This window comes from Cadophora gregata (genome assembly GCF_030347475.1).
Source record: "Cadophora gregata isolate MNR1 chromosome Unknown scaffold_7, whole genome shotgun sequence".
Lineage (NCBI taxonomy): Eukaryota > Fungi > Ascomycota > Leotiomycetes > Helotiales > Ploettnerulaceae > Cadophora > Cadophora gregata.
In genome coordinates, this window is record NW_026695930.1 from 553,970 (window position 1) to 577,755 (window position 23,786).

At 48.5% G+C, this 23,786-nt stretch overlaps 5 protein-coding genes across 7 annotated transcripts; 2 read left to right on the forward strand and 3 right to left on the reverse strand.

The window, feature by feature from the left end:
* Positions 1 to 392: 392 nt before the first annotated feature.
* On the reverse strand, positions 393 to 1,442 carry MED6 (Mediator of RNA polymerase II transcription subunit 6; the record flags this gene model as incomplete). Its single annotated transcript, XM_058506572.1, has 2 exons — positions 393 to 965; positions 1,014 to 1,442. 2 exons carry the CDS (start codon positions 1,440 to 1,442, stop codon positions 393 to 395), a joined length of 1,002 nt encoding a protein of 333 aa, XP_058357302.1.
* Positions 1,443 to 1,701: 259 nt separating this feature from the next.
* Positions 1,702 to 2,810, forward strand: ONS95_012950 (uncharacterized protein). Its single transcript, XM_058506573.1, has one exon. The coding sequence runs from the start codon at positions 1,813 to 1,815 to the stop codon at positions 2,674 to 2,676; it is 864 nt and encodes a 287-aa protein (XP_058357303.1). The 5' UTR covers positions 1,702 to 1,812; the 3' UTR covers positions 2,677 to 2,810.
* Positions 2,811 to 2,876: 66 nt separating this feature from the next.
* Positions 2,877 to 9,176, forward strand: ONS95_012951 (uncharacterized protein). Its single transcript, XM_058506574.1, has 4 exons — positions 2,877 to 6,296; positions 6,344 to 7,024; positions 7,073 to 8,544; positions 8,609 to 9,176. The coding sequence occupies exons 1-4, from the start codon at positions 3,264 to 3,266 to the stop codon at positions 8,772 to 8,774; spliced, it is 5,352 nt and encodes a 1,783-aa protein (XP_058357304.1). The 5' UTR covers positions 2,877 to 3,263; the 3' UTR covers positions 8,775 to 9,176.
* A 260-nt stretch (positions 9,177 to 9,436) lies between these two features.
* Positions 9,437 to 10,008, reverse strand: ONS95_012952 (uncharacterized protein; the record flags this gene model as incomplete). Its single annotated transcript, XM_058506575.1, has 2 exons — positions 9,437 to 9,718; positions 9,778 to 10,008. The coding sequence occupies 2 exons, from the start codon at positions 10,006 to 10,008 to the stop codon at positions 9,437 to 9,439; spliced, it is 513 nt and encodes a 170-aa protein (XP_058357305.1).
* Positions 10,009 to 11,695: 1,687 nt separating this feature from the next.
* ONS95_012953 (uncharacterized protein) lies at positions 11,696 to 15,130 on the reverse strand. Of its 3 annotated transcripts, none has more exons than XM_058506576.1 (7): positions 15,044 to 15,130; positions 14,900 to 14,976; positions 13,830 to 14,672; positions 13,457 to 13,781; positions 12,502 to 13,335; positions 12,272 to 12,447; positions 11,696 to 12,205 (listed from the first exon to the last, which is right to left on the reverse strand). In XM_058506576.1, exons 2-7 carry the CDS (start codon positions 14,957 to 14,959, stop codon positions 11,837 to 11,839), a joined length of 2,607 nt encoding a protein of 868 aa, XP_058357306.1. In that variant the 5' UTR covers positions 14,960 to 14,976; positions 15,044 to 15,130; the 3' UTR covers positions 11,696 to 11,836. The 3 variants fall into 3 exon arrangements, with proteins under 3 accessions (XP_058357306.1, XP_058357307.1, XP_058357308.1); XM_058506577.1 differs by having other exon boundaries at positions 13,830 to 14,760; positions 15,037 to 15,130; XM_058506578.1 differs by having other exon boundaries at positions 12,272 to 13,335.
* Between the last annotated feature and the right edge of the window lie 8,656 nt (positions 15,131 to 23,786).

Sequence of the window (23,786 nt, forward strand, 5' to 3'; positions counted from 1 at the left end):
ATATAAGATAGCTTTGCATGTATAGCTTTCATGGAATATGAGATATGATTTCTTTAAAGCTTTCGTCTCAGCATGGACGGCCACTTGGAGATAACTAAAGGCCTTGACTTTAAGTTTGAGAAAGTCAGGGAATAGACGCACTTGCTCTCATGAGAAGACTTGCAGTACCTCGCCTCGTTCTTCGCCTATAGAATTGAATGCTGGGCTATTGCGGAGGTAGCAAAATGTTGGGGACAACCCACACAGCTTACCTTGTTAGCCCCGAGCATGATGTGATGGACCATCCAATAGTCCATGCTTCTCCCAAAGACTTCGTAATTTTGCTGTTTCGTAAAATTCATGGGTATATTCCATCCAGCCCTAAACGCCTCTATAACCCAATTTGCCAGATTTCAAGTCGCTGTTGGACTCATCCCCCCGGAGCCAAGACCTAGCCCTTTGCTCTTTCTCCGTTTCGGCTTTGGCATTCCAGGCGTCTTTGGACTCTTCTCCGCCTTGCTATTCTTCCTCTCTGGCGGGACGTCCGTCTTCAAAGGCGGCGGGGCTGGCGTGGCAGGCTTACTCGGTACTGATGTCGGTACTTTAGTGATTGCTGGCACCATCAGCTTATCCTTGTCCTTCCTTCCGGTAGATGATAGATGGAATTCTCCAGGTGCTCCAGTGATTGGGATCTCGTCCATATACTCGTCGCCGTACCTGAGACTTATATTGATTGTCTCCTCAAGAAGTCGGTTGTCGAGATAGTCAGCCCCGCTTGTCGATGCGGAGGGGTTAGGCTTTTTGGGATTTTGGAGTGACTCCGGAAGAGGGGTGTTCTCCTTGCTGCCTTGACTCAGTTGCGATTCACCGTTCTTGAGTCGGTTTCCAGTCGGTGGCTGCGTGTATACATGACCTAGCGCAGGACTGAATTCTGGGAGTGCAGCGGCTTTTGTAATGAATCTGTTAAGTGAGGAAATGATGGACATCTGCTTGGTGTTAGCAGTATTTGAAGAGCGCACTATAACCTAGCTTACCGTGCGATTTCCCAGAACATCTGCCACTGTAGGGGCCATATATATGTTGTCGCCGACGACGAAGTATGTTGAATGGATGGTGATCTCGTCTTCATCTCTGTCCTTCTTCCTTCGTGTTTGCTTCCTAATGACCCATACCCCAGTTCCTGTTCCTGGCGTCATCTCTGCAGGCTGTTCCGCAATGAGAAACTCCAAGCCCGACATTGTCTTCAACCGGCCCTCGAATGCGGCACGCGTCTGTATAACTTCGAGCATATTCGGATTAAACATGGCTTGGTTGGTAAGGACGGCATTGTTCGATGTTTGGTCGAAGAATGGGGAGCCGGCAAAGTAGTGGAGGACTGAGTTCTCGTGAACACCCAGCATTTGCTGTACAAGCGATGGTGATTTCCACTGGATCTCGTCGAGAACAATCTCCTGAGAAGCCATGTTAAGAAGGGGGATCGGAAGAGAATCTCCGAGTCTGGTTATATCATCGAACGGAGGAAAATGAAGCTATTCAGACTCTTGGCGTCTCTGAGCAATATGAAGCGCAGGAACAATTGCTGCTCGCTGTTCTGGGAACTCATCGGGCTGACGAGAGATGGAGACGAGGCTCTGGAATAAGCTCGGAGCTAAGGAGCGGGAAGCCTCCTGCTAGCTTAATTGCACGTGATGTCAAACAGCCTTATCGATTTCCCCAGCCAGATTAGCTGCAGAGCATCCAGCCTTTCCTCTCCGGCTGTCACAGTCTTGATACCCTGGCAGAGTCGCCCACATTACAACGCAACCTCACACATTCTACCCAGTATACAGCAACATGGACCTCCTCTCTTCAATCCGAAAGCAAGGATCCCGGGGTGGTGTTAATTTCTCTTGGGACGATGTCCAAACATCTCAGCACCGCGAAAACTACCTCGGCCACTCGCTCATGGCACCGGTGGGACGATGGCAGAAGGGCAAAGATCTAAGTTGGTACGCGAAAGCCGACGATGCTACGGGCGAGAACGGAGAAACAGCCGAGGAGAAGAAAGCTAGAGAAAGGCGAGAGGAAATCAAGAGGATCAAGGAGGCTGAGGAGGATGCACTCGCTAGGGCATTGGGCTTACCGGTCGCAGACAGAAATGTCACCGGAAGCAATGCAATTAGTGTTGGCGAAGTCAATCGTGCTGTGAAGGATGCGGGTGTGGGGGAGGATGAAAATGAGGATATGGGGAAAGGCAGGGGATTTGGTGGTTTCGTGGGGAAGGCTGAAGGTGTCGATCGAATCGAGGGAGATTTCAGATCACCAGAAGACGGAGGATTAGTAGAGAAAGGCGGGGAAAGGCAAGGTAGAGATCGGGAAGGCAGACGGCGTGAGGAGAGGAGTCGCAGCCGCGAGAGGAGACATAGGCGGCATCGTCATCGGTCAAGAAGTGGGGAGAGACGGAGGCATAGGTCGAGAAGCGGGGATAGACACAGAACTCGACGACATCGTGAGGACCGAGAGGAACGAGAGGACAGAAAGCCTAGAGATCGCAGTGTGGAGAGGAGAGAGCGCAGGTATCGAAGCAGAAGTCCGGATAAGGGAAGAGGCAGGGCTGAACGAGAGGAGCGGAGAGGGCGTGAAAGACCTCGAAGGAGTCGGTCGCCAGACACCCGAGATCATCGAGGAAGCAGGGGCGGGGACCGTGAAAGACGATAAGGTTGGCTTTGATCTGGATTTATTTTTAGCAAGGCGTTTTGGCGTCATAAACAAAAGAGTACATTATGGTTGTTGGCTACATGCAAATGGCAGAATAATTAGATGTTTATTTGTGTTCAAAAAACACTCCAAGGGCTGTGGTTGTGCAACCTTGTTTCGTGACTTTCGCGTACTCGAGTACATATCACAACGTTTCTAGACTTTGAGGCGCGCCACCTGCCAAACAAAACATTACGCAACGCAGCATCTGCCTTCTCACCCCACCATTTTGAAATGCTATTACCATAAGCTTCTGCTGGTACAGAAACTATCCCCGTGATTATTTAGTCTATGTCCGCGTATCGCCTAGGCACTCATCCAGACAAACGAACCGTGTCTTCACCTCGCAGCCTTCCTCAGCCTCGAGTCTCAGTACAAGACATCGCCCCCTTCAGCACCTTTCAACTCCACCACCGATCCGCACATAGAGCTTTGCGGACATCATTCTAAGTTTACGAGATGCTATAGTATTATTTGGTGTACTGAGGAACATCTGCGAAATAGGATAGCCCGTTGCGGCAGGTGAGCATCGTTGCGTCACCTCGAGGATGGATTTCACGAAGCTCAGAGCGGCGGCTCTGAAGGATGGAGACGATGAGGAGGCTGTCACGGTTAATACTCGAGCTCTGATAGACAAAGTCCTCGCTCGTTACTCTGGAGAATGGACCACGCTTCGAGAATTAATCCAGAATGCCGCGGACGCCCAAGCTACAACGGTCACAATCAAATTCGAAACTCTACCGTCTCCTACAGTCCCCCTCTCGAACACAACGAACCAGTCAGAAGTATTGAAACATGTCCTACTACATCATACATTACGACGTCTCCTTGTCACAAACAATGGACAGCCATTTGGGGTAAACGACTGGTCGAGACTAAAGCGGATAGCAGAGGGAAACCCGGATGAAACAAAGATTGGGGCCTTTGGTGTTGGATTCTACAGTGTCTTTGCAGACTGTGAGGAACCATTCGTGAGCTCGGGGAAAGAGGCTATGGCATTCTACTGGAAGGCAAACTCATTATATACGAAGAGACTCCTGTTGCCACCCGAAGAGAGCAACCCTAATACCAGTTTTGTACTCGACTACCGGAATACCACCACGCCTATGCCAAATCTTCTATCTATCTGTCAGTTCCTGGCAACTAGCTTGACATTTGTTGCTCTACAGAAAATCGAGCTGCAAGTGGACGACTGGAAGATCATAAGCTTGGAGAAGAAGTCCGCGCCGAGTATCGAGGTACCGATTGCTCGAGATGTCGAGACCAAGACAAAAGATGGGTTGATGAAAGTTCAAAGTATGGATCGGGAGAGCGTTCAGATGGATGCTCGTTTTATGAATGTTGTTGGCTGGAAACCCTCCGTTCCAACATCAATATCAAAGCCGAGCTATGAGAGCTCCTATGGAAACAGCTCTTCTGATGTGCCCTCGCTGCGGTCTTTCTTCTCGAGACTTACCGCTAGTACGAATCATTCACAACTCAAGACGAAAGCTATGAAGGAAGAAAAAGCTCTTCAGGAAGTTGTCCTTGAGGACTTGACTGCAGTTACAGTTGCGAATGTCTTCTTACGAGTCACTACGGCTGTTGTAAAGACCTCAGTAACATCAAGTTTTGCTTCCGAGCTGGAGCGTGCTACAAAGAAGCCACCTCCGAAAACGACCAAACTTGCCATTCTTACATCATCCTATGATGAAGCTGCAGCCTCATCCAAAGAGAATTTGGTAGCGAAGGGTGTGGATATCTTCTCCTCGGTACTCCCCGGTAAGAAGCCTGGTGGAAGGATCTTCATCGGTTTCCCTACTCATCAAACCACCGGAGCTGGAATGCATCTTTCGGCACCCTCTGTCATTCCTACAGTCGAGCGTGAGTCAATAGATCTGAACGCAAGATGGGTGAGAACCTGGAACCTTGAAATGCTTCGCGTTGCCGGTATCATGGCTCGACTTGCCTTCACAAGCGAAATGTCAGATCTTTCAGCCCGAATCAAACGTGCTGCAGAGCTAAACGGTCATGGCACCAAGGTCACTAATGCTGAAATCGTTCAATTTTTGCCCGAAGCCTTGCATACATTGAAGACATTTACATTTGGAGAGTCAACGCCAAGTTCACAAGTCTCACAGATTATTGAGGAAGCATTCTGGACTGCATACAAGAAACCTTCCATCGAAATCTACAGTACTCGGGGTGTTCTACCAACCACTAAGGTGCGACTGGCAACAGAAGACCTCAGCGGCTTTGTAGAAGGCATCCCAGTAGTACCAGGTATTATTGCGGAGGGGAGCTTCGTTAACAAACTTAAAGACTTTGGACTCATTACCGAAATTACCTTTAGCGACGTCAAGCAAGAATTGGAAGCCAAGGCTCTTAGTAGAGAGCAGTTGGTACAGTTCATCGGATGGGCTGGGAAGAAAGCCATTACTGGGGATATGGACTTAGCAACAGTACACTTCTTGATGGATGTTGCTGTTGCCATGACAGGACATTCTGAGGACTCCGGCGATGTGATCGCTCTGGGAACGATTACCAACTACTTGAATGTCAGCAAGATTCCAGCGGAGTTCCCTATTCCACCGACCACAATTCCGTTCCAATTCACCCGGACCACGGCTGTCAACGAGCTCCAAGCGTTAGGTTGGGAACCACTGGAGATTGTTCCTTGGCTCCGGTACCTGATCGAGACGAATGCTCACAGGCCAGCAAATCAGAACTTAACGACTTCGGTAGCATTCGCGGCCAGTGTCTTACAGGTCTTGTCCAAGTCTTGGGATCTTTTAAGTCTAGGCTCCAAGGGCACAGTCACCTCACTTCTTCAGCCTCTTTCGATTATCCCGACTAAGGCTGGTATGAAGAAGCCTGGAGAGTCTTTCTTCGCCAGTGTGAAGCTATTCGATGATCTACCAACTGTTACATCATGCCCTGGTGTGAAAGAGAAGTTCTTCGCTGCAATTGGAGTCAGAAAGACTGTAGATCTGGAGACGATCTTTGCACGTCTTCTTGCACCCGCCCCGGCAACGACACCAGGCGAGAAGGCTGTAAACTATCGACATATGGAGGTCATCAAATACCTCGCATCTGTAAAAGACGACATTCCCAAAGAAGACATTCAGAGATTAAGGAACTCCCAGATATGTCCAGCCGAAGCTGGTCCTAAGGGTCTTGAGCCAACTCAGGGCACTGCAAGATTGTACCGAGTCTCCGAACTCTTTGAGCCCAAGGACTCATTACGGGAACTTGCTCTACCCATAATTCAATGGCCAGGGCCGCCTGGAAGCTATCGGCCAGCCAGTATAGAGGGACGATTCCTCGCTCTTCTCGGCCTCAGAACGTATCCCTCTGTTCCCGAGCTTATAGATATGATGGCTTCAGCCGACGACAATTTGAGAAAGAGGTCTATGTACTATTTCATTTCCAATCACCACATGAATGGTTATGCAGCGTTTGACCTCCATCAGTCGAACAAAGCTTTCCTGCCAATACAAGGTACCGATCGTTTGGTCACTCCATCGCAATGTTTCACGAATGAGAGATGTTCGATTTTGGGATTCCGTATATTAAAGAAGGAGTTGAGTATGCATGCGAATGTAAGTTACACAGCTCTTGAATAAGTGTCCTTGCTAATGGCGAACAGAAGTTCGGCGTAGCAATGGATCCACCAATATCTGAATGCATGCAGAAGCTCGTTGCTGAGCCACCTCAAAACAAGCAAGAAGCTACAGCACTTTTTGCGTACTTCTCTAGTCGTCTCGGCGAGATCTCCCAACAAGCAGTTGTTATCCTCGGCGATTCTCGGATCGTCCCAGTTTCGCCACAGAAGCAAGAGGCCAATGGATATCCGAATGGCAAAGTTTCAGCGAGCCAACCGCAAGTACGACATCTTACTCCGAAGCATTGCTATCTCGGAAGCTCTTCAGCCTACAACGAGATCTTCGACTTTGTGGACTTCGGAATGGAAGGGAATGCTTTCTTACTGAAGTGTGGCTCAAAGAATGAGCCTACAACTATCGAGTTAGCTAATTTAGCTTGCCGAGAACCAGCTCGATTGCTTGGAATCTTACAAACACATGACAAGTATCTTGATGTGTTGAGGAAACTGGCGGATGAGCTTCCACAGCTAAAGCGAGATAAGGAACTCTTCAAGCAGATGAGACGTTCCAAGTTCCTTCTTGGTACAAAGGTCATCGCCGCAAGGAAGGAGAATAGAAAATCTAAACATGGTGATTCGTTGAGCGGCGATGACTTTGAGGACGAGGAGATGGAGGATGCTCCGATCAAGCAGTGGCAGCTAGAGGTGGCAAGCCACATTGTTGTTGTAAGTATAGACTTCCCGACCACGAGACATGAAACTGACTGGATGTAGAATGACGATTATGTGGGCTACCGTCTGTTCAAGGGATCTTTGATCTGTGCCCCAGAGGAAGAGAAACTAGAGGACTTCTATATCGCTCTCGGCGCACAGACTCTTCGAAGCCTAATCCAAGAGGATCTCCGCCTCGGTGGAGAAGCTGCAAAGCAGGAACCTGCAACCAAACTTCGTCTCCATGTTCTTGAAAGAGCCAAGCTGTTCCTGCACGAGATCAGACGTGAGAATATCAAGCACGATGGCAGATGGCTGGAGAAGAACCTCACAGTCAAGGTGGTAACTGCAATCAACCTCCGACGTTCTCTCCGTGGCCACAGTCTTTCCCACAACGAAAAGAGATCCGCTGCTCTTGAAAATGAAAAGAAGACTGGATGGACACTATTTGTTACTGCAGGAGATCTCGATTCCTACCAAATCAGTCAAGCCGTGAGTCGACTGCTTCTCGATCGGCCTAGTCAGAGAGATTATTTGACTTTCGAACAATTTCTAAATCTTAGTTTGTTCCAATTACGAGCACGTGGATACAACGTAGAGCGTATCCTGCGAGCCAAAGCCGCAGAGCAGCGAATGGCCGAAGAAGAACGTAGGAAGCAGATGGCCATCGAGCAGCAGCAAATACAAGAGCAGGAAGAGCAATGGAAACAGCAAGGACAAATGGTGCCCGCAGCTGCTGCTCGTGAAGAGAGCATGCCTATGCCTGGTGGATTTGGATCCGACTCACCAGAGAACTCGCCCCAACCAAACCCCAAACGTGGACGGCCCAACATCTTCTCGAGCTTCACCAAGCGACTTGGCCTCAATTCCTCCAGCAGTAGTGGCGGCAGCGAAGTGCAAGAGCAACTTCAAAACTTCCTTGGTGGTGGAAGTGGTAACCAAGGCGGTTCCACGCCGAAGGACAATCCACCCACATATGACGAAGCCAACAAAGGCACCGAGAAAGTCTCATCCCCTGCAGCCGTACAGCAAAACCTCCACAACGCTATCCAATCCTCCCGCGCCTACGACTCTTCCACTCTGTTCTCCCCACCGCGAACCGAAACCGTCAAGGAGCAAGCCACATACTGCGACTCCACACCCTCGCAGAATATCACCTTCCTCGCCGACGCCTCAAACGGCACGCGCATCTTCATATCCAAAACCCTCTCCATGGACCCCACCACCTTCCTCACACAGAACGTCTCCGCACTCAACACATTTTCACTTCTCCTCCAAGACGTCTGTGATGTCTACGCGCTGCCACGTCGCGCTATGCATATCTTCTACGACGAGAGTGGCGGAACAATCGCGTTCAATTCTGGCGGAGCGATTTTCTGCAATTTCAGATTCTATTCGCAATTACATGTTGCAAAGATGACAGCTTGTAGTGGAGAGGGCAAGAGTGAGGCTGCTGCATATTGGTGGATTGTGATCGCTCATGAGCTGGCACACAACATCGTGAAGGAACATAATGCGGAGCATAGTTTTTATACGTATGTTTACACACCCATTCCTCCTCGCCATTTTTAAAGAGTTTCGCTGACAATTGACATTTAGTGAGATGCTAGCAGCCACCAACTTCCCAAAGATGATGACCCGCTGCGCGGCTTACATCCAAGCCAGCGCTGCCACATCCTCCTCATCTACATCTCAACCCGCAGCCCCGCCTCAAATCGAGTATCAGACTCGTCCTCAAAACCAGAACCAGAGCTTACTAGACTAGAGGGTGGCATTCTTAAGTCCAGGTTCTCCAAATCGAGTTACGTGGCTCGCATGTACATTCTGGTGCATATTTGTTTCCCCCTGGCGTTACACCGGTGTTCATCCCTGTTTATGTTCCGTTTCCCGTTTCCCGTTTCCATTCTCTCGCTTAACTTGTTTTGTTTGCTCGTTCCCTAGATTGGTGGCTTGCTTCATTCATTCGTTCATTCACGCATACATGCAGGCGCATTGGGTACTCTTAGCATTAGGTATTGGGCATTATAGCAAGACTAAGACTAAGACTGCTGGCATTGGTATGCATTAGCGAGGCGCAAGTAGATTGATTGTATGGTTGGTGGATTGTTGTTTGTCTTTTTCAGGTAGAGCATTTGCATAATAGAATTATGGATTCTGCTTCATTTCATTTGCAGTCTGGCTTCGCATTATTCTCAGTGCCTTGAATTTAGCGAAGTGTGGAATGATTGATTCTCGAGAAGTGAGTGATATCCCAAAGTTTCGTTGTCAGTCTGTGTGCTAACTTATATTTCTTTCATAAGCCAGGCCAGTCCGGCTCAGAACTTCAACGAACCCGCCTCACCAAGGAAGGACTCAATGAATACCCAACAGTTTATCCACATCATGCGCAAAATCACATTGATCCCCCTCCCGCAGTCTTGAATCTCTTCACCCACATCCTTGATCTCCCTTCAAGAACCTGGTTATATGACTTTTCGGACCTCTGTCACTGCTCAGACCATCTTGGCCACACGACACTTCTGTCCTAATGCGAGCCGTGCCGTCTTTCCCATGTGTGGGAGCTGTGAAGAAGTCATCCTCATTCGGTCCGCCCTCGATGCCAGGTGTTGGAGTCATAATACCGGTTTTCGAATGCTGCACGAGGACCACCGAGGTCTCAATTTCGAGCTGTTCGAGACTCTTGCGGAGTTTATTACTGATCTTGCGAACCTGTTTACAGATTTTCTACGTCAGTTGATGTTCTTAAAGTGAGGTGGGTGTGGGCGCACTGATTTCCGGATAGCAATTCCAGTTCTACTTCCTCTTACTGGCACAGTCTCACTTCTTTCTAGACCGTTCTCAAACTCCGATTCACTGGAATCCGCATGCGATGGCAGGCGTGATGAACGTTTTGTTGCAGTAGAGTGTGATGGGGCTCGGACTGCGAGGTTGTATTCGGATGAGCATTGGTCCAGTCCAAATCTCCGTTTGCGGATATGTACCCAGCCATGACGCCACATCTCCTGAAGGACTGGAACATTGACGATAATGGTCTGGCTTCCGTAAGTATGGCTCTCTCTAGCATTGGCAAATACTGACAGCAACGAAGCACTCGATCTGGCATGTGAAGTTAGCTCGGTCTCAAATCATGCAGGAACAGGTATCGTCACTTGGGCCCAGATCAACTTATTTTGTGTCGTCAATGCCCCCAAAACAATAAACAATCGCAGCATCGAAGCGAAGATTATCTACATTTCAGTTGGTAAAGGACACGATTAGATGCATATTCCATACGAAGAGGCCACCTATGAAAAGACTTGAGACTTCTATCTTGTTCCTAGCCGCCAAGTCAGCTCCGAACTCACAAATAGAGCAAACATCCATCCGCTTCTTACTTAACCGACAGAGACGATCTGAGGAGAAGCGGAATCGGAATGACCATGATGAATACATCCGTCGAGATGTTTAACTAAAGCATGTCAGGTCTCAGATCTTGTCTCGCAGATTAGAGCCTCACCGATTCCATCACAATAACTTCTACCACCTAGCTCAACATAAGTATGGAACTCTTCGGGTAAGAGAACAGACGTACAGCTTTCTACATCAGGTCAGTCGATGCCCCCAGATCCTATAGAGGAGACACTTGCGGCACACTCGGGAGCACTGGGCAGAACCTGCCAATAAAGCTCAATTGGACGGCATTCCAGAAAGAAAGTAGCCAGGCATAATATCCAAGTCGCAGCCACAGTTCCACCGACGATCCTCACCAGGAGAAGCTCAAAGGATCGAACCGAAAGTCGGGTGTAGTATATCAACTATTCCATCCCGTCAGCACCGCTTGAATCTGTGTTTCGGGAGAAAGGGCAGGCAGGGTGTGCCTACAATACAGCCTTTCAAGCACCAAAGATATGTCGCGTAGAAGACCCTTCCAACGAGAACAAGTTTCGAAGCTAAGGTAACTGGTCCGAATCAGCAGATTCTTCCATTGTACCAGATCAAACATTCCCTTACTTCTCATCACCGCATCGTCCTTCAGCTTCTCGGGTTCCATCTGCGTTGTACTGATACCATTATAAATCTGCTCGATCCATCAGCTCATATCTCTTCCTCACGCCTCCTTTCACACCTCGTCAGTCCGCCCCATACTGGAATCCAAGAAGAAGTTGTACGCACCACAGCCGGGAACGTCGCCGTAAAACCGACATGAAACGCAACCGACACCATCATAAGCCAGTCATCCGGCAGAAACTGCTCATGCTGAAGTTTTCGCAGAAAGATACGTGAAAGGATGATTAGGAAGGCAACGGCGGTAAGGACAATGGCGCTGTTGACTGTGGCTTGATCCATGGTGCGCCGGCGGTGATTGTGGACCAAGCGAATAAATATCAGGGAAAAAGTACGATGAGGGAGATAGGGAGGCGGCACATTGTCCTCTAGGGGAAGAGGGTGTTTAATATTTACAGCAGTGCATTTTGCGGTTGGCTTAGGATCATATGGAAGGTGGTGAGGAACTGGGAAGGAGCGTTTGTTGTGATGTTGAGTCTAGACCTTTTGTCAATTGCCGTGCCGATGATCAAAGAGATTCGACTTGAAAGGAAGCTCCAAGGATACCAAATGTAAGTTATTTCAGTTCACTTGAGGATTTTCCAGTCTGGTCTTGACCTCTCTTACTGTGTTAAAAGTTGCAAATTTTCTAGAATCCCGCATTCGGATGAGAATATGATTGAAATCAAATTAGTCAAACCAGCATAGATCTTGGTTGGTATTTGTAGATATTTTGTCGACTGACTACTTACCACAGAACCCTCGTGGCAATATCGAAGCCAGTTCTGTGATAGGTCTGCACACTCACCACTCAAAAGTCTCATACTCCCAAGCAACCTTAAACCCCAACAACTCGTAAAACCCCCTAATAGTAACCCAATCAATCATCACCCCCTCCACTCCCCTTTTCTTCATATTCTCTATCGCTTTAACTAGTAATGCAAGTCCCACTCCCTTCCCTCTAGCCTTCTTATCAACACCCACACAGCCAATGAGACCAGTTTTCTCTTTCGATGGAAGGAGGTTGATGAATGCGAAATCGTCGAGAACGACTGCGGATGGTGAGCACATAAGTGTCCAGCCGAGTTGGGCGTTGGTGCTGGGGTCGATGGCGACGAGAGCTTCGTGGTGTTGCTTGGCGAGGGCGAGACGCTCATAGGCTTCCACCCAGCCCTAGAGAATAAACACAGTCAGGAAACAAGACTTGGAGCAGATGAACGGGGAAAGCGATAGACTGACGACGTTCTTGAAATTCGCTCGTTGCTTTGTGATGCATTCATCATACAGCTCTGGTGACCAAGGAACGAATTTCAAAGGAAGCTTTGAGACTCGAGCGAGGATATCAGGAGGTGCAATCTCGCCTGTGATGTTGCGGTAGAAATCTCGTGCTGTAGGCTCGATTGGTTTACGGAACCCTCAGGGGCTAAAGTGAGCGCAACGTCAGACAGAGGGATGCGACCCCGACCTACCTCTATGCAACAAGAAGTCTTTGGTCTCTTGAGGAAAGTCGATGGGAACACTGGGCCAGAATCTTGGGAAAACAGATCCGAATTGTAAACTCTTCAGCTTTCCTTGTTCCGTAAGTGCTTCTCGAGCTTTAGCGACTAGAGTAGTGCCGAGACCTTTCCCTCGATACTCAGGCAAGACTCCAACAGCTGTAATCTTTCCGTGATTTATGCCCTCTAGAGAGAAGAAAAATGACATGACGAAGCCGTTCTCGTGAATGAAGTGGTGACCATACTCTTGCCTCAGATTTTGTGCTAGGTGTTTGAGCTCCATGGGCCATTTGGGGAAGATCATCTGCCATAGACTCAAGAGATGGAGGATATCCTCGTCGGACTTCGAGAGGGGTCGGATATCATATTTGGTAGGTGGAGTTCCGACAGGAAGAGTGCCCAATGGCTTGGTAACACCGAATATAATGTCGACTGCGGACTTAAATGCTGGGATAGTGGGTTCGTAGATGGTGATGTAGTTCTTGATCTCCTTCTTCTCTTCGAGGAAGTCATATGGATCGCAGGTCGCGATAACGATCAGCTTGTCTGCAAATCTCTTTCCCAACGACAAGCCATAATCTTTCTGGTAGGGGCTCAAGCTGGCATTTCTTGTCGCAAAGATAATAGTGTCTGCATCAGAGATATGCTTCTCATCATCCGAAGAGAGTGGATTGCTTTCATGAATTTGAATATCGACAATCTTAGGGTACTGGGCTCGGAGAACATCGATATATGTTGATGGTGTGTACGCTTCTCTTGTTTTCTCCTCTCCACTCTCAACAGCACCACCACCAGTGGGTGTCTTTCCTATTTGATGCGTTAGCACTGCATGTTTGCGGATCTGAGGAACCAAATAGAATCTGGGGATTCGGTCGAGTTTATGATGCCAGGTAACTTTTGACAAATTTGACAAAAAGAAATTACTAACCTGGGCTGATGAAGACTATCTTCTTCGTCGAGTCTAGCGCTATTGGGACAGTTCCAGTAACACTTCGAACAACCGTCGTGCTCTTCGCATAAACTTCTGATGCAAGTGAAGCCTGCCTACTGTTTCGAGCCTCGGCATTTGCTAGTGTCGAGAGTGGAATGCTAGCATTGGATACATATTGGGACTTTAGAGCTTCTACTCTTGCTACGGATGTTTGTATGGTATCTTGGGACAATTCTCCTGACTTCACTGCTGCGATCACCTGCTCAATTGCTCCAACTTGTGCTGACATAGTATGGCAGATCATGACACAATCCGTTCCGGCCTATTTAATGTGAGTCTTCTGAGCCAAAACTGTGATTGGAGAGCCAACCTTGAGCGCCATCACAGCACCCTTTTCGGTGCCAAATGTGCCTCTGACACCATCTATTTCGAGACAGTCACTGACAATCATCCCCTCGTATTTCATCTCTTCTCTCAAAATCTTGATAGCATCAGGATTCAAGCTTGCAGGTATCTTCTTCGACGGATGATCCTCGCTCAAGGCTGGATCTCCAATACCGGGCAGAGCAATATGTGCAGTCATGACAGAGTCAACACCCTCAGCTACCGCCCTTCTGAAAGGTATCAGTTCACAAGCATCCAGTTGTGCACGGCTCTTTTTGATAATAGGAAGTCCGTAATGAGAATCGACAGCCGTATCTCCATGTCCTGGGAAATGCTTGACACAAGGTATGACACCCCCTTCACTCAATCCATTAATTTGAGCAGATACAAGTCTACCCACCGTCTCGGGATTGTCGGAAGGAGAACGTACTCCTATGACGGGATTCCTAGGCTCGGAATTGACATCTGCAATTGGTGCATAGTTTGTGTTGATTCCAAAGCTCTTCAACGTTTCAGCCGTAGCAGATGCTATCTTGTACGCATTTTCGGCGTCACTTGTTGCTCCCAGCGCCATTGAGCCAGGAAGCTGAGCGGCAACGGGATACTTGATACGAGTGACCAGTCCATTTTCTTGGTCGATGGCTATGAAAAGTCCTTGTTTGTGACCAGCCTCCTTTGCTATTTCTTGGAGTGAGTTCGTAAGCTCTAGAAGCTGGGTGGCATTATCGACGTTGCGTAGGAAGAGAATGACTGCTCCAATCCTGTGAGTCCGAATGAGAGTTTTGATATCTTCACTCGCCACGTGACCATGAAATCCAACGATAAAGAGCTGGTGTTTGTCAGTAAAGATATCCTTAAAGTCCTCCCTTGTAGCTTAAGATACAGAAATTCAGTATTATGCTTCCAGACGAAGTATACTACCAAGAGTTGGCAAGCCGTAGATTGGTGGCGTTTACTGCAAGCTGTAACGATCAAGGAAATCGGATGAGAATGTAATAATGTAACGATCACTCGTTAAAAAGGATGTTCAAGGTAAATATATATAATTCAACTTACTTGCCCGATTTTCGACCTCAGCTCTTCGTTAGACCACGGAGTGGTGGGAGGGGACGCCATTCCGAGACGTTCAAAGACTGATGCTCTTGTCAGATTGTGCAGACTCGATGATGCAGCTGCATAATATCAAGTCTTACTAAGTACCTTAGGTCGACGTTCTTTTCTGTTGCTTTCTCCTGGTACGTGACATCGCTAGGCTCGCGATATCATCTTCTGGATTTATGGAGAAACGTGGGGGTGGTGAAGACAAGCATTCAAAGACTGTCACGTGTGGCTGATCATCCCGCAAACTCTCACGATGCTGAAACTCAATCAACACCTAAACAGCACGGGAGAGGCTTGCCTTTCGCTACATATGCAACGTAGCATCACAGAGCACTGCAATTGTAATCTGCCCCCATCTCTGGTATACCACAGGCTCACACGGGCTCTAGAGAGATTTGTAGGGATGATGGAGGCGAGACTTGAAGAGACTGTGTGATTTACGTGAAGATCTTTCCCCACCAGCGTACTGGTTGGCCGCCACCAGCCTATTTCGAGCCGGACTTGAGGTGTCAAGCTTTCTGGGGCAAGTATCTACAAGCCGCCCGATAACGATCCCGAAGTCCCGGTCCTGGTCTCGAAAGAATTGAGGTGGAGTGGTGGGATATATCTGTTAGAAATATAGGGATTGTAGGCGTAGACTTAGTACTGTAGGCCGTACTACTGAGTACGCTACCCCTTTATATAGGAGATTCTCTCTCTCTGTAGTAGCTCCTTATACAACTGCAATTATGATATAGTAGCAATTCTAATCGATCGAAAAAGACCTTAAAACTTTATTTTTATTAAGATCTCCACTTTATCAACTCTTAGTGTATCTGCTACTACGCTACGATATTATCCTAATTAAAAGCACTAATTCCCTACGTCGCCGGAGCCTTAAAAGGCAAAACTCTACTAGAGTTTAATAACTTCTTTAAATAGGAGCTTAAGACTAAATAAGAGCTAGCTAGAGCTAGTGTTCTTTATCACGTTCTTACTGAAGTTAGCGTGCCGAATAATATTAATTAGTAGAATACTTACGCTAAGGAAAAGAAAGAAGCTTTTAAAATAGTTATTAACTTAATCTCTAAGCTTCTCTTTCCTAAGTATAGAGATATTATTAAACTAAATAACACTAAGCCTCTCTAGGAAGCTATTTATATAAACGAAAGCAAAGTAATTCAAGGGAGTCTTACTTTTACTAATATAAAAGACAATTTCTTTAAGATAAAGTTTATCCTAGGGAAGGAAATACTTCAGAACTACGTTATAAGGCTCTTACTCTTTAAAGTAAAGCTTAGTAGCGATAGTAAACCTCTCACTAATAAGAATATATATCTTAAGCTATTATAGTTATTACTAGCGTCCGGAGCTTAGATTACTATAGCGCTTACCTTAGAATCGTAAGACCTAGATCTTAGAGATACTATACGAAAGCTTAACGAATATTAAATTTAATAGAGGGAACAGCTTTAACTTATAGCTACTAGTAACGTCGCGAACTACGTGAATAGAGGCTATAATAGAGGGAGAGGTAGCAGAGATAGTAGAAGCTAGAGAGGTAAAAGCTACTTATATAAGAGAGGTAATATACGTGAGAATAGGAGAGGATAGGAAAGACGGAATAATAATAGTAGGGGTGATAGCTAATAAAGATATAGAGAGCGTATAGAAAAGAGAGGAAATCGCCCTAAATTAGGCCGAAATTAGTGTGCCCGGTATAAAAGCTATAGCTACTAGTATATAGATTACACGGAAGCTAAGAATACCTACACGAGAGATAGCGCTAATAAAGTAGAGGAAATTAAAGATAATAATACTTATCCCGTGTTCCTGTTACGGACGCTCCTGGGAGCCCGCTGGGTCCCAGGAGGAAATATCCTCAGAGCAGGCGTACTCCTGGGAGTCGGACGGCTCCTAGGAGTAAAGCTCACAGGAACCAATAAGGTCTAAGGAACATGTATCACATAGCATTACATTATAGTAGTATTGCAGGTCACGGTGATCTGGCAGCGGCCTTCCGCGGTCGGGTCACGTGACGGATCCCAGGGGATCCCAAGGGATCCAGTACGACTATGTCGTGAAGGATCCCAAGGGACCTGTGGGATCCAAGGAGAACGAAGGTTCTATATAAGACTGGCACGTCTGCCATTAGATAGGAGCTTCGTGCTCAACTTCAAATAGTATTCTGATACTTAGTAACTGTCTTCCCGTCTACGTGATACACCTACCTCTCGATCATCAGAGATCAACTGCAGCCTTCTGTATTTACAGCGAGTAAATACCGGACCGTTACACTTTGAGCACCTTCTCGTCAGAGGTACCGACTCACGAAGACAACATGTCCTCCGTCAAAGGATCGTCGAACGACCACTCGGCTCCCGCCAAGGTCTTCGACCCAAAGAACATACCCAAGATCGCCGCCCCGGATCTCTACAACGGAGACCGATCCAAGCTCAGAGCATACCTCACGCAGGTTAAGCTCTATACGGGCTTCAACGGTCACCAGTTCGCCACGGAGACTGACAAAGTCCTTTGGGCTTCGTCCTTCCTCCGGGGATCTGCCTTCAACTGGATCGAGACCTTCCTCTCGGACTACATTCAGAACCGAACCAAGGATGGGAGAGTCTCCACGGCAATGACCAAGGAATCCCAGAAGATCTTTATGACCTTCGAAGGTTTCGAGCATAGGATCAACCGCGTCTTCGGCGACATTGATCAGAACCGTACCGCCGAACGGAACATCCAGAACCTAAAGCAGGTCGGGTCAGCGACCACGTATACTGCCGCCTTCCAGCAATTCGCGAATCAGACCAGCTGGAATGACGACGCCCTTCGGGCACAGTACTACAAAGGGTTGAAAGACGGAGTGAAAGATGAGATAGCAAGATCGGACGCGCCTACCGACTTGCAAGAACTCATCGAAATGGCTGTCAAGATTGACAACCGAAACTACGAGAGGGCACTCGAGAAGAAAGGCCAATACCGCTCCGGAACGCACATGCACCAAGGAAGAGGGGGCAATAACAAGAAACCATTCTACCCTCGGGAAATGGAACTCGATGCGACGTTCCGGAAGCCAAGTCATCAAGGAAAGCCGCGCAACGGCGGGCTATCTAAGAAAGTCATGAGCGAGCGACGAGAAAAGAAGCTGTGCTTCGAGTGTGGCCTCCCTGGTCACATGGCCAGCTCTCATCGACAAAAGAAGTCGTGGACAGACAAGAAACATGCCAACGCAATGGGACGTGGCTCTTACAATGAACCAACACGACAACTCGCCGCGACGTATCGACACATGACTACAGACGAGCTCGAGGAGAATCACATCCACACCCAGTTGGGCGATTCTGACGACAGTGAGCGAGATTCCGCGAGCGTCGTGGATCAGCTCGAGCAAACCGTCGTCAGCACGCCCCCTGAGGACTATGTGTATCGAGACAACGACAGCTCTGGGCCAGACGATGACACAGAGTTAATGCCAAGTGACAGCGAGGAAGAAGCCCAGGAGCCAGAGTGGACTCCAGAACCAGGGCCACCTCAACCTGAACTCTCAGGACCAAGAGTGGGTGAAACTTGGGAAGTTACCCAACGAGAAGAGAGCCTGTATCAGGTTAGCTGTAACACTCGCCACTGGACCAATGTAGCCACCGGGGTTACTTATCAAGAACCAGGCCTTGTCGGCTTGGGGGGTCCACCGTGGGGGGCAAGGTACGAAGTAGTCTACCGGGACTATAAGCGTATCGGATGGAGAATGGCCGGCAGCTGGGAAGGACCGACGACCTTTATGCAGCACTTGCCACTCCAGAATACCGTCATTCTTAACACCAGCGCGCCACCAGGGGTGGGCGAGGAATGGGAAATCATGGCTGAGAACCGACATAATAGGACATGGGTCCACGTCAATGATGACGGCCGGTACTATTACGAGATGTACAACCCAGTAACATACACCGAACTCGGAATAGGGCTCGTATACAAGGTCAGCCTAAGCTATGGCAATCGAAGGGTATGGGAAAGTGTCCTCGACCATAGCGTACATTGGGAATATTTCTGTGTGCGGCAACTTGCCGCCATTGGGGATAAACATCTCACGTTGGAGGTTAAAATCAAGGGAGTCAAGCTTCAGGCGATGGTAGACTCTGGGGCACAAGGGAACTTCATGTCTCCTACTGTTGTGCTCGAGCACTACCTGTCAACCGAAGTAAAGGACAAGGGATACCATCTGGTACTGGCGGATGGCAAGGTCGCCTCCGATGGACTGATCGAGGTCCAGACCGCTCCAGTCCATATGGGCATCGCCGGACACTCCGAAATAATCCAATTCGACGTCGTCAGGATTGGAAGGCACGACATCATCCTGGGGCTGCCATGGATGGAAAAGCATAATCCTGTTGTCGATTGGCAGACAGGAAAACTTGAGTTTAGTCGTTGCCAAGACTGCTGTTATCCACCGGGAACAGAAGCAGTGAGCATTCGAGAGGTTAGCGCCACCTCCAAGGAAGAGCTCGGACACCAAGACAAGGGTCCACTGATGAAGGATATACCATCAGCATACAAGAAGTTTACGGCACTGTTCAAGGAGGAACGAGGCATCGAGGCCTTGCCGAAACACCAGGACTACGATCATCGGATCGAGTTAGAACCAGGTACCAAACCGATATTCCAACCACTTAGGGAATATTCGGCGACAGACTTGATGACGATCAAGCAATACATCGATGAAAACCTAGCGAAGGGATTCATCCGAGAGTCCAAATCTCCATGGGGGAGTAACGTCTTATTCGCAGAGAAGAAAGACGGTGGACGACGAATGTGCATCGACTACCGTCGATTGAACGATGCCACAAAGAAGGATCGTTATGCACTACCATTGGCCAAGGAGCTGCGGGACAGACTCGTTGGAGCCAAGATCTTCACTCAGCTTGACCTAAGAGGAGCATACAACCTCGTTAGGATGGCTGAGGGTGAAGAAGAGAAAACAGCATTTCGCACCCGTTTCGGTCACTACGAGTACACGGTCATGCCCTTCGGCTTGACTAACGCACCAGCCACATTTCAGCGTCTGATCAACAATGTTTTGCGGCCTTACTTAGACGTAACGTGCATATGCTATTTGGACGACATACTGGTCTACTCCAAATCAGAGGAGCAACATGTGAAGGACGTCACAGCCATTCTCCAGAGGCTGGAGGACGCCTGCCTGTTACTCAAACCAGAGAAGTGCAACTTCCACGTGGACGAGGTTGTCTTTCTAGGCTATGTGGTCACCACCGCAGGATTGGCTATGGATCCCAAAAAGATCAAAGCAATCATCGAGTGGACGGGGCCCACGAATGTCAAGGAAGTACAATCATTCCTCGGGTTTGCCAACTTCTACAGGCGATTCATCAAGGACTACTCGAAAATCGCCGGGCCACTCACGGAGTTGACCCACAAGGACAAGGAATTCCACTGGTCCGACAGCGCACGAAAAGCGTTTGAGGCACTCAAAGCGGCTTTCATCGCGGAACCAGTACTCACTTCCTTCACCCCCGACAAAGAAATACGCATAGAGACAGATTCTTCGGACTACGCTATTGGAGCCGTGCTCAGCCAGCCGGGCGAGGACGGAAGATAGCAACCAGTCGCTTACCATTCGCGGAAACTATCACCAGCAGAACTCAACTACGACATATACGACAAAGAGTTGCTGGCAATTGTGGACGCAGTACGCGAATGGAAGGTCTACCTCGAGGGCGCCGCCCACGAAGTACAGATCCTAACGGACCACAAGAATCTCATTTACTTTACAACGACCAAAGAATTGAACCGACGCCAGGTTCGATGGTATGAAACACTCTCTACCGTTAAACTTCGAATTTCTTATGTCAAGGGAACGGAAAACGCCAGAGCCGACGCTCTGAGCAGGAAACCAGAATATCTCGCAAACAAAACTCACGAATCCCACACCGTACTGCGGAAGGATGGTGATTCGCTAATAGTCAATCACCGACAGCTGGCCTCAACGGGCCAGGTCGCCGAGAAAATCTGGAGGGGCTATGCCAACGACCCGGTCATAGCCGAACAGAAGAAGCAGCTGGGCGAAGGATTCTCCTTCACCTCAGACGGCACGCTTCTGTACCAAGGACGAATCTATATACCCACTGGGGACAGGATTAAATTCGTCACGCACTGGCATGGGCTGCCCGCTCATGGACACCAGGGGGTAGCTAAGACACTGTCTAGGCTATCCAGGGAATACTACTTCCCAGGTATGAGGAAGGTAGTCAAAGACGTGGTAGCGTCGTGCGACACATGCATCCGGAACAAGGCATCACACCATGCTCCGTATGGGCTCATGAAGTCACCAACAACACCACCTCGCCCATGGAAATCAATCGCTTTGGATTTCGTGGTCGAGCTACCACCCTCGAAAGACCCAGTCACAGGAATCGTATACAACTCGATCTGTGTAATAACGGATAGGTTCACAAAGTACGCGTACATGGTACCAGTACTTGGAACACAGGACGCGCCCATGATGGCGCAGGTATTCCTCAGAACAATCTTCGCAAGCCACGGAATACCAGATGAGGTCATCTCAGACAGAGACAAGCTCTTCACCTCGAAGTTCTGGAAAACTCTCATCGCGCTCTTAGGAATGAAGCAGAAAATGTCAACCGCATTCCATCCTCAGACCGATGCACAGACAGAACGAATCAACCAGATAATGGAAACTTATCTTCGGTGTTATGTGAACTACAAGCAGGACGACTGGGTGCAACTACTTCCACTCGCTCAGTTTGCATATAACAGCGCGGATCAAGAGACCATTGGAGTATCGCCGTTCTACGCGAATTATGGGCACAATCCCACGGCATACAACCCACCAATAGCCGGTCAGGGTACCGCGCAAGAAGCCATACTACAGGCAGATGAGCTTAAACAGCTCCATGAAGAATTGTCAGCCGATATTCTCTTCATCGCGCAGAGATCTGCGATCTACTACAACAGAAAGCGTAGCATGGGACCAACGCTCAAGGAGGGGGATAAAGTCTACTTACTCAGAAAGAATATCACAACCAAGCGACCAAGTCACAAATTGGATCACAAGAAGCTAGGACCATTCAGGATTGCAAAAGTCAAGGGACCAGTCAATTTCCAGCTAGCTCTTCCAAGGACAATGAACATCCACCCGGTATTCCATATATCCCTCCTCGAACCAGCACCACCAGGAGCACCACCGGCTCCTGTCACCGAAATACAACCAATCAACCCGAACGCCGAGTACGAAGTAGAGACTATTCTCGACTGTCAGTATTCCCACGGCAAGGCAAAATATTTGATCAAGTGGAAAGGGTACCCACAATCGGAAAACACCTGGGAACCCAAGTCTAACCTCCACTGCTCGGGACTCCTCCAGCGGTACCATCGGGAGCATGGGGGACCGCGGCGGAGGGGGAAGGAAAAGAAAGCCCCAACCAGAAGGAGTCGGGCAACCCGGAAAAGGCTTGGGGATCAAGGGTAGGATCCTCGAGGAAGCGGGAGGCTTCCGCCAGGGAAGAAGCGGCTTCTTCCTGACGAGCGGCCTCCGCGCGTTCGGCAGCTTCAGCAGCGTCGAGTTCGTCGAGCGTCTCGACGCCTCGACGGATCATCTCTTTCTCGCGATCATCCAGGAAGCGCTGTTGCTTGCGAAGGCGGAGGATTTTCGCCATCGCCTCTTCCTCCTCGTCACGAAGTTTTTGGCGCTGGCGATCCAGCGAGGACCAGTCGCTCAAGGACGGGAGTTTCGAGGTGTAATTACAAGAGGAGCGCTTCTTGCGAACGCACTCCGAACAGCGAGTGGATTCCTTGGAATCCACCACACAGCGGCGCTTGTGAAGCCGACAAAAATCACAAGGAGACATTTCTTCTGCGTCTTGGGAACGATCGATTCGAAGGGCCAGGGCGATACGTTCAAGTTTCTTGCGGGTCGCCTCAGAGGTCATGATGGAAGAAGAAGACGGCCGTGGGCAGTCGTCGATATTTCCTTTGGCATACTTAAGCGTGGGGACCACGCTAGGCTAGGGAGGGGATAGTGTTACGGACGCTCCTGGGAGCCCGCTGGGTCCCAGGAGGAAATATCCTCAGAGCAGGCGTACTCCTGGGAGTCGGACGGCTCCTAGGAGTAAAGCTCACAGGAACCAATAAGGTCTAAGGAACATGTATCACATAGCATTACATTATAGTAGTATTGCAGGTCACGGTGATCTGGCAGCGGCCTTCCGCGGTCGGGTCACGTGACGGATCCCAGGGGATCCCAAGGGATCCAGTACGACTATGTCGTGAAGGATCCCAAGGGACCTGTGGGATCCAAGGAGAACGAAGGTTCTATATAAGACTGGCACGTCTGCCATTAGATAGGAGCTTCGTGCTCAACTTCAAATAGTATTCTGATACTTAGTAACTGTCTTCCCGTCTACGTGATACACCTACCTCTCGATCATCAGAGATCAACTGCAGCCTTCTGTATTTACAGCGAGTAAATACCGGACCGTTACAGTTCCCTTTAGAAGAGATTTACTACGCTAAAGATATAGAATATACTTTATTAATAATCTCTATTACAGAATCTATCTAGAAAATCGACTCTAGCGCTACTCGCTACTTCAGTAGAGTTCTAGCTAAGTTTAAGTAACTTAAGCGCTAGCGTAACGCTAAATACGTTAAAATAGCAACTAATTTATACTCGATAGCTAAAGGTTATAAAGATATTACTATCAATAAGTTAACCCTCAAAGATATGTAATACGTACCTAACTTCGAAGCTATAAAGCTAGTATTAATATATTAACTCTCAGACGAAGGAATTAATACGGAACTAACTAAGATATTAGTAAATAAA